This window comes from Salmo trutta, chromosome 7 (genome assembly GCF_901001165.1).
Source record: "Salmo trutta chromosome 7, fSalTru1.1, whole genome shotgun sequence".
Classification (NCBI taxonomy): Eukaryota; Metazoa; Chordata; class Actinopteri; order Salmoniformes; family Salmonidae; genus Salmo; species Salmo trutta.
Genome location: NC_042963.1, coordinates 676685 through 687358, shown reverse-complemented (window position 1 = coordinate 687358; position 10674 = coordinate 676685). Strand labels below are relative to the sequence as shown.

The 10674-nt window shown below is 47.3% G+C and overlaps 1 protein-coding gene across 1 annotated transcript; it reads right to left on the bottom strand.

Annotated features, from left to right (window-relative positions):
- Positions 1-2132: 2132 nt before the first annotated feature.
- Positions 2133-8002, bottom strand: LOC115196707 (leucine-rich repeat-containing protein 4-like). The gene is made up of 2 exons (XM_029757549.1): positions 6825-8002; positions 2133-6634 (listed from the first exon to the last, which is right to left on the bottom strand). The coding sequence occupies exon 2, from the start codon at positions 6508-6510 to the stop codon at positions 4453-4455; it is 2058 nt and encodes a 685-aa protein (XP_029613409.1). The 5' UTR covers positions 6511-6634; positions 6825-8002; the 3' UTR covers positions 2133-4452.
- Between the last annotated feature and the right edge of the window lie 2672 nt (positions 8003-10674).

The following is a 10674-nucleotide window of genomic DNA, read 5'->3' as shown; positions in this document are numbered from 1 at the left end:
CAGAATCATGATTGGATATACCTGGCCTACAACATGTTAATCCCCACATGATTCCCCACCTCAGACAGAGCTAATGGTCTCTCAAAGGTAACATATCTTTCACCAACACGCAATAGACAGAAAAGTGGAGAAGATTTTCCTTTCAACAGAACACATAAGAAGCTACTGTATTGCAGGACAAACACCTATCACAGAAGCATTCAGATGTGAGGAGCGAAAAATAGAGTCTCTGACTCTGGTGTAAAATGTTCTTATTCACCCTGCAGAGAAAACGACAGAAAACATCCACTTGACCCTGTAATACATGGGCACATCTGCTCCCACCAGCACACCTGTAGACAGTCCTCTCACACACACTGAGGAGCAGATGGGATAGAAAACAGTCAGTAACACTCTCTAGGAACCAGCTGTCTGAAATGCGTTATGAATGTATCATATGTAGTAGATTTAAGCTTTTATAGAGACAAGTGGAAGAGTAGGAAGGGAAGAGGATGAGGAGTGAGGTGATGAAAAAGAGGGCAAGGAAGAGGAGGAAGTATATCTGTACCCTCTGCCTACTGAGGCCAGTCCAATTGATGCCTGTAGGATTTAAACACAGCCTTTATGGTCCCCTCCAAGCCTGGCAGCAGAATGGCTGTAATTATTGAATGGCTTAATTCTTACCCCTTTTCTACTGAAATAGACAGATAAACGTCTCATTTGGAGCAACATGAACATTTTCAATGCTTCCATTCCTGTCTTCCTGTTCCGTCTGGGCCCTGAGTGACATTTGGTTTTCTGAGCTGAGCTGAGGAAACAGTAGCAGTCTGTGTGTCTGCTGAATGGAGGAGACGGTGACTGAGTGTATCTGAAGCGGCAGCTGAGAGGTCGAAGTGATGTTGCACTAGTCACCACAGAACACAAACACTCATTTCTGATGGTTGACCTTTCAACTGTGTGACATCATGGTGATTCAGAAGCTTAATCAGTGCAGGACACGACAGGATGAAACACACACATTGTGAATGTACTGCGGAAGCTTATTGCTGGTGATTACATAAATGATTCATTTTCATTGTGAAATTTTGACAGCGTAGTTAAATATCAGTTACACTGTAGGCTCCTTCTCCCACACAGGGGATGTGCAGGTAACTGCCAAAATAAAGGAAACACGTGAGTTAATGAAGGCTACAAAGTATATTGAAAGCAGGTGCTTCCACACAAATGTGGTTTTCTGAGTTAATTAAGGAATTAACATCCCATCATGCTAAAGGTCATGTATAGAAACGCCCAGTTGAACATTATTTTGTCTACCATGGCTAGAAGAAGAGATCTCAGTGACTTTGAAAGAGGGGTTTCTATGGAGCAGGGTTCCTTAACTGCCGGTTTTATTTTCTGAAGAAATACACAATAATACAGAATAATAGAAAGACACGTGATTGTATACAAATGTAAGCAAAGTTTGAAATTATTATGTTTTAGTTCAATATCATATCTATTTGGGCTTCTTGCAGTCAATTTGCAGTCTACAAACTATTTGTAATAATGTTCATTCCCTCCGACCATCCGCTCAAGACAAAATGGCCCACTGCTGAATCTAGTTGATGATCTCAGGCATAGGAGGTTTAAAGTGTGTGTGTGTGTGTGTGTGTGTGTGTGTGTGTGTGTGTGTGTGTGTGTGTGTGTGTGTGTGTGTGTGTGTGTGTGTGTGTGTGTGTGTGTGTGTGTGTGTGTGTGTGTGTGTGTGTGTTTGGAGATGTCAACCCAGTTGAACACTTATGGGAGACTGGAGGAGCTCCTGAGACAATGTTTTCCACCACCATCAGCAAAACACCAAATTATGGAATTTCTCATGGAAGAATGGAGTCACATCCCTCCAACAGAGTTCAGGACACTTGTAGAATCTATGCAAGGTGTTGAAGCTGTTCTTGTTCGTGGTGGCCCAACACCCTATTGAGGCACTTTATGTTGGTGTTTCCTTTATTTTGGCAGTTATCTGTAGTACGATCCACTTATTGATAAAAGGAACGATTCATTTTCATTCAGAAATGAGTTTAACAATATGCAAACTCCTTCAATGATGTACCATATATTTCACTGTACCGCGACATTTGGATAGTATTGCCTCGTTAAGGCTACCACTTGGGCTGCATCTCAATGATCTAAAGTAGCTTTCTCTCCTTGTCTCCTTCATTTGCACTGTTGTGACACTACAGGACAAGAGGAAAGCAATTGGTGGAAGAATACCAATACTTTTCATTCACCTGTAAAGTCCCCTCACATCAGGAAAATAGTAGAAAAATATATAAGGAGAGGAAGCCATGTCAGATTATTGGGATGCGCCCAAGCTTTGTTACTGAACCCCAAATTGCCCCTCTAGCAACTATGCACCGCTGTAGATCTGAAAGGATTGTATGTGTGTGAGCATAGTGAGCATATAGTGACAATACCACCTAGGGCAAGGTGGCTGCTACCATATTGTTTGTACCTATTATTTTTACATCTACAGGAGTGCCTATGGGGAAGGGGCTGGAGGCTGATTTGGCATTCAGCGTGTGTGTGTCTATCTAACCCCCTCGGCAATGTGAAGCAGCAGAGATCAGAAGGCCCTCACATAAAGCTCCAGTGTGGGAGGGAGGATAATGCAGCATTGTATACAGCCTCACTTATAGACTCATTCACTGACAGGGACCAGTGGAAACGCAATGCATAGGAATAACAGGGGAAGAGTAGGGTAGAGCATATCTTATCATAGCTAACATAGAAATAGCATGGACCTCCAAATTATTATTCCATCTTACCCCCTACCCCCGTAGCACTGATGTACTGTACATCTGAAATGATTGGATAGGTGCAAGCAATATGGCAAAGAATTCCACAAGTCTATCAGGAGGCAAGTTGAAGCAATTGCCATATTGCTAAAGTTTATCTGATCCTTTTCCGACCTCCAGTTTTAACTAGGAGGGTAGGGGGTAGGGCTCCATTTAGAATTATGAATGCATTCTGTTCAGTGTCTGTGGACTGACATGCTAACAGGCTTACAAGCTAATACGTCCACACTGTCATCAAGAGGGACAGGGAAAATAATGACACGTTGAAGTGTCTCCGAGTAGAGAAATACAAACCAAAGGTTTTATTTTTTGTAGCCTCCTTATAGACTCCCCATAAAAATAGTGTTGCTCGAAATAATACCCAAAATAAGGAAAAGAAAAAACAATTTCATTGTTTCAATTAAGTCCATAGAGAAACAAGCCCAGTCTCCAGACATTCATTTAATTTCAGCCCAGCTCCTTTTTTTCTTCCAAAAGCAGATTGGTCAGCAAACCCCAGTCTCTCTGCACCACGTCTGTAACTGTGAGGGATTACCATTAGAACGAGCCCTTACAGAGAGCAGACAGAGAACCTCTGTAATGCATCACTACATTAACCCTAAACACTACACATGCCATTAAGAAGCATGTCACAACCCAAGACAAAATAAAAAAGAACAATACCTTATGCAACCTAAATCTGCATGAAGAAACCACACCAAATCTCTGTTCATAATAGCCTGTCCTGCATCTTAGCCAAGGGGACCTGGGATAAATCAAATACAATCGTTCTAAACGGGTTTAGATTCAGTAACATAAAGAGCTGTTTGTAGATAGATGTGTAGCTTTGCTCCTGTAAACAAAGGGTTAAACCTTAGCTGCAGAAATTCACTGCAGTCTAAAAGCATTTGGCTGATAGCTACTGAACAGCAAAATCAATGCTCTTCTCTCTACATCTCTCCCTCGACAAATGACTCTCTGTCTTTCTGTCTAGATTTTGCTTGGATGTGGCTGTTGATTTTGTTAATCTTCCGGAGTCCTTTATTGTATTTGTAACGTTTGGCACAGTACAAACTGCCGCTTTTATAAGATAAGCCTGATCTGATGTTAGGGCTTGTTGTTTTATAAACTGCTGTGGGTATAAAGTGGTTTTACTACATTCTAAATGGTCTACATAACAAAAAGAACAGTTTTCCTCAAGACAGCTCCTCCCTTAATCAATCAAACATACCATCATCGGGACCTCAACATCTCTCGCTTTTAAATAGAACTTACAAGTTATTAGAAAATAGTTTAAATTTGACTTTCTTCTTTGATACATAATCCCATCACTGTCCCCATATTAGATTAAGTTATATAGATGTATATTTTTTACATTTCTATATTTATGTATAAGCATGTACAAGATAGATAAAACTGTCTCCATTTTGCACTCTGTACAAAAGAAAGTTACCGTCTTCTTTGTGCATTCTATTGCATGGACTGGTGAGCAGAGAGGAGAGGAAGAGAGGAGGGAGTAGAGTCAGATCCATAAAGAAATCCACCCAGTTAGATCCACCCAGTTAGATCCACCCAGTTAGATCCACCCAGTTAGATCCACACAGTTAGATCCACACAGTTAGATCCACACAGTTAGATCCACAGTAAGGCCAGCATGAGTCCCTTAGATCTGGGTCTCCTGGACCTTCTCCTTGGTGTGAGTGGTCTTAATGACGTACGGCTCTGCGATGGTGCTGATGAGGTTGTGGTGGTGCTGCTGATGATGCTGGCGGCTGGAGGAACGGTGCAGGGAGTTTCCCAGGTTGTTATGGGTCCAGTGAGCCCCGTAGGCAGCTCTGTCCCTGTCCCTGTCCCTATCTCTGTCTCTGTCTCTGTCTCTGTCTCTGTGGGAGGACGATGAGGATGATGAGATGTATCTTGTTTTTAAGATGGTGGGCAGAGCCAGCCCCGTCTCCTCAGACTCACTAGAACCTGACCTGGCTGGTGGAACCTCGGGAACCTCCTCGTCCATTTGGATGATCTCGATGGTCCGCGCCACTGCCACCGTGCTCCGCTGCTGATGCCGCTTACGCAGCTTGTAGAAGGCGATCAACATGGCAGCAGCAAGGAGCGTCACGGCAACGAAGCAGCCAATGATGATCTTGGTTGTCTTCACGACCTCGTCCAGGCTGGCGGAGGGGTGGGTGGGGCCACGGGCTGTGGAGAGAGACACCTGGCGGGGGGTCTGGGTGCTCTGGAGCAGCATGGTAGGTGTGGAGATGAAGACGGGCTGGAACACTGAGGGCGAGGCTGGGACTGTGGGTTTGGGTTTGGGGGTCTCTTCTACGGTGGGCTCCAGCACCTCCACAGTCACTGTAGTGAAATAGGACAGGTTGGAGGTGTTGAGCTCAGCATTGCTGACATTCAGGTAGGCTGAGGCGTTGGAGTTACCTGCCATGTTAGTCACCATGCAAGTATAGACACCCTTGTCCGACGGCAAAACGTTGGAGAAGTTGAGCGTTCCATCATTGAGGACAGAGATCCGAGGGTGAGATGAGCCGTGGGTCAGAACGGTCCCGTTAGGAAGCAGCCATCGGACCGACGACATGGCGGCCGTAAGACACTTGAGCTCAGCCACTCTCTCTGCAGAGATGTTGAGGTCCCTGGGAGCATCCAGGATGAAGGGAGCAGAGCACTGGAATGTGGTCTGGTCCACCTCCACCAGGTATCGTCCCCTCATGTGGGCAGGGGAGTGGCAGCGGCCGCAGCAGGTGGAGTTAGTGGGGATGTACTCCCTGAGCCACCAGGACAGCCAGACCACGTCACAGTCACACCTCCAGGGGTTGTGGTGGAGATGGAGCTCCACCAGGTACTGCAGTGGGGCAAAGAGGTCGTGGGGGAGAGATGACAGGTTATTATGGGCTAGATTTAGCTCCACCAGCGCCGTGATGTCATCGAAGGCGTTCCTCTCGATCACGGTGATCCCAGAGTTCATGATCCAGAGTTTCTGTAGTGAGCGCAGGCCGCGGAAAGAGCCGGGCTTTATCTCAGGGAAAGTGTTCTCAGACATCTCCAGCTCCTCCAGGCCAGTCAGGGGAGACAGGACAGGCATCTCCCTGAGGTTACACATCCCTAGGTTCAGGTACTTGAGGTTCTGCAGGCCCTCAAAGGCCCCGTCAGAGATGTACTCTAGCCTCCTGAGCTCCCCTAGGTCCAGCCTCATCAGAGAGGGCACCCTGTTGAAGGCATAGGAGGGGATGCTTTCGATGGGGTTGTTCCTCAGCCACAGCTCCCTCAGCTTGGACAGGTACTCAAAAGCCCCGCTGGGGATCCCCGTCAGTCTGTTGTCAAACAGCTCCAGGGTGTTGAGGCTGGTCAGGCCATTGAAGGCCCCCACCTCGATCTGCCTGATGGCATTCCTGCCCAGCTGCAGTACCTCCAGATGGTGTAGGTGTCTGAAGGTGTCAGCCTGGATGGTCTCGATGCTGTTCTCCATCAGGTTGAGGTATCTGGTGTTGGTGGGGATCCCGGGGGGCACCCTGACCAGGCCACGGCGTGTACACACCACCTTACCGATCTGGTTGGTGCAGGAGCACACCACCGGACAGTTCTGGGTGTTGGGGGGAGGACCCAGGCCGGCAGGCTGGCACACACTGAGAGCTGGCACCATGGTGAGGGCTAGCAGGGCGAGCAGGGCTGCGTTCCAGGTGGGCTGCAGAGAAACCCGGCCCACAGTACTCATGTTGCGGAGGGCTCATTATTCAGCATGTTGGGGGGAGACGGACACTAAAGGAGGACGCACCACCCTCCTACCCTGGCTGGAGCAAGGACAGGATTCGCCACGCCATCGACGGGACTGGGAGACGCTACGCAGAGATAGACACAGAGAGAAAGAGAAAAAAGAAAAAGAGAGACGGAGGGAGGGAGGAAGCAAGAAAGAGAGATGGAGAGTGATAGGGGGCGAGAGGAAGAGAGAGAGGGGAAGAGAGGGAGGCAGAGAGAGATTATGTGAAGGCAGAGCAGCAGCAAAGGAAAGGATTTGCAGTGATCACCTACCTCATTAGTTCTCAAATGGTCCCTTTCTTCTTCCTTTCTGAATATCACAAAAAACAATCACGAACCAGAGTCATGTATATTTCCCTTTCCATTGAAAAACAGAAATGTGGAAAGCGTATTTATATTCAGCTCTTCTCCTTCATCTGGAAAGTGGTGGTAATGTCCCTGTGTTAACTAATGGAACAAAATGTCTCCTGTTTGCCGGTGGTGAGAGTGGAGCAGAGCAGTGTGTAGAGACTAGAGGCTCGGTGGGAAAGGACAGGCCGTGTGGGTTAAGCTAAGCAGGTGACTGGCGTCCCCCGGCCCTCCTCCTCTCCCCCTCTCCCTGCCTGCAGCCGCAGACACACGACCCCTCTGTGGACGAATCACACTGCTCCATCAAGCAGTAAAAGCCAGACACACCGAGCAGAAAGGAAAAAAATGACAATACATTTTTTTTTAAATCCACCGGTCTGGCAGGTCCTCGTGAGTGTGTGTGTGTTTCTGTGTTTCTGTGTGTATGTCGGCTGAGAGCCCTCCGTCTCGGTGACTTTGCCGAAGGCTAGCTGGTGTCTGATTAGCCCCGCTCTGACGGATGGAGAAAGAGAGAGAGAAAAAAGCTAAAGGACTCCTGACGCAGTCATCCCACTCTCCTCTCTTTTTCTCTCTTCTCTTCTGGTCCTCTCCCTGCGATGGTTTGCCTGGCCGTGGCTATAGCAGCTGCAGCCTGCCGCGTGCAGCACAGTTAGCAGTATTCTTCCTGAGGGGGTGGGGGGGAGGTGGAGAGATGGGGGTGCTGGTTAGAAAGAGGGGAGGAGGAGAGGGAGCGCAGTGCTGCCGGAGCTACGCTTTAGAGAAAGAGAGAGAAGCAGAGAGGGAGAGGAAAAAGCAGTCGAAGGAGAGAGAGTGCTTTTGTCCTCTCAGTATCAGTGAGGGAAAAATAGAGAGAGAAGTGTGTGTGAGAGAGAGAGAGAGAGAGAGAGAGAGGGGTAGACTCCTGCTGTGTCGATGCGATGGTGGCTGTGCAGGGTATCTGTAACCGGTATCCGTAAACAGAGGCAGGTATGGAGAGTTCCTGGCCTGGTACTCTCTCCCCCGAGGTGTGTCTCTCTGTCTGTCCTGGTTGTCTACTAGTTGATCCCCGTGGCTGAGCTCAGGGCTGGGGGCTGTAAGGATGAGGTGAGGTAGCAAGTTGTGGCAGTTGCTCTGTGTGTGGCTGACAAGCTCCCGACTGGCTGCTGGACTACTGCAGTAACCACGGTGGAGCCAGGAGAGAGAGGGGGACAAGCTAGAGGGTGAGAGGGGAGAGAGCAAAAGGTAGAGTGAGAGAGCAGAAGAGAGGCGGCAAACAAGCATCACACCGTCACAGCAGCATTCCAATACCCCCTCCTCTTCTCTTCTTGTTTTTTATTGTACAGTCTTTCTCTTTTTTCCCTATGTATGTGTATGTGTGTGTGTGTGTTGCGGGGAGCTAAGACTCTCCATCCCCCCTCCCTTTGTCCTTCAGTGGGAACGTGAATGTAATGCTGACGTACTCCTCTCCCTGTCAGCCGCGGCTCACACTGCCACTCGCGCACGAATGAACACACACACACACACACACACACGCACGCACGCACACACACACACACACACACACACACACACACACACACACACACACACACACACACACAGAGAGAGAGCATTAGTGCAGTGCATTGGTTTGATGCAGTGTTCCTCTGTATTAATACATGCAACACCCTCCTCTCGCTCTGCTCAAAATGAGATCTCTGTCCTGCATCTCAGAGAGAGAGAGAGAGAGAGAGAGAGAGAGAGAGAGAGAGAGAGAGAGAGAGAGAGAGAGAGAGAGAGAGAGAGAGAGAGAGAGAGAGAGAGAGAGTGGTGTAGAGGGGGAAGACAAGAGGTTTAATATCTCTGTCAACTCTAACCCTCAGTGTTTCTGTGTGTTTCTTCCCCATCCGTTCTTCTTCCCAGAGCACAGAGCTCAGTCAGCAATGTTGCTGAACAGATACAGTGTACTGTGTGTACCAGCCTATTTTCCCTTTGTAATACATTATGCCACAAAAAATGTATCACATGCATGATGACCAAAAGACTGTAAAATATGATCTTGCTAATGAGGTGCTGTGTGTGTGTGTGTGTGTGTGTGTGTGTGTGTGTGTGTGTGTGTGTGGTGGGGGATCTCTGACATCATTGAGGATAGTGCTGTGCTGACTCGACTCCTCTCTCTTTGCTGGACAATCTTCTTCTCCTCCTCTCCTCTACTCCTTTCCTTTCCTCTCCTTTCCTCTCCAACTCCCCTCCTCTCCCAGATAAAACTAGAGAGGAAGAGGGAGGGAGATAGACGAGGGAGGCTAATGCACAACATTCTCAGTGAGAAGGAATGAGGAAAAAGAGAGGGAAGAGATGGAGGGATGAGGGGAGAGCAGAGCTGATAGCGCTGGATTAAGAGTAATTTGAATGCAAGAGGAGTCTCCCTCCCTCTCTCTGCTATTAGTTAATGGTCAACTCTCTCTGTCTCTCCATCTCTCTCTCTCTCTCTCTCTCTCTCCATCTCTCGCTCCATCTCTTTCTCCTCTCTTTCGTTCAGACTAGCTTCTGGGGGTGTAGTAAAGAGCTGTTCATTTCACACCAGAGCAGCACTGCTGCCTCATTTAAGCATACAGTACATATAGCCAATCATATAGACCGCTTCGTCAATTCCATTTTAATTCAAGTCAATTTAGGAAATGAATTGGACATGATTTGAATTGAAAATGCCATCATGTGAAGAAGGTATTGTAAAACCCACGTTCCATGTCCAATCTGCTTCCTAAATTGACTGGGTTTTAAATCGAATAGAGCTGGACTGGAAGCAGGGGTATTGAACATTCTAAAGTAGGACACTACACACTGGGTTGATATGTGTTGGTATTCCTACACACTCATTCACTCCCTACTCATGTGGACACTAATTGCAATGTATATTGTAATTCTGTAATAAATAATGGTTTTGCTATTATAGGCTACTAAATAATGGTATAGTAATTATAATATATCCTATAATGGTATTGTATTAAAGTATATCAATGATGATGTTATAATTGTGTGATACATTGGTTTCACGTAAAATACTAGAAAATGCTGAAGTATGTTAAATCTGTTAGGTACAGGAGAGAGGGGGAGAAGGAGTTCTGAAGAGATGGGGAGAGAGAGAGAGAGAGAGAGAGAGAGAGAGAGAGGGAGAAATGGAGAGAGAACAAGAGAAAGAGATAACGAGAGAGAGAAAGAGAGCTCCTCTGAGGTGAGGCAGTGTTTGTGCAGGCAGAAGCAAGGCAGGCAGCAGAGAGTGGCTCTAATTGATGGCCATGGCTGAGGTTGTGGCTGCACTGTTAATAACATTACAGGGGTCATGAACATGGAAAGGTCACTTAGCACACTGAATATATGGCATCCCTCACCCTCTGTCTCACACTCTCTCCCTCTCCTTCTCCCTCTCTCCATCCTCTGTGTTCCATGCATCAGCACTCCCTAAGCCAGTGTAGGTGAGGGGCAAGTTGAAAAGGGGGAGACAAGGGGCTTTCTTTGTAGTGATGTTGAGTTAATTGGTCTCTGTTCACTGTGTTAAATAAGGCATGGGACAAACATTTATCACCTACAAGAGACAATGTACAGAGTAGACTTTTATGATTTATTATACTGTAGGCTTAGAGACAAGCGTGGTTTTGGGGAGGTTGTGCGGAGGTTTGGGGGAAGCAGGTATCCCAGAGGTCAGAGAGGTTGCAGGTTCAAATCCCTTGGTGGCTGACAGTGGTCCACTCTGTGGGGCTATGCTAGGTCGTTAGTGTCTGACCCAGTGAGTTGAACCAATGCTCGTGTAGTGGACCAA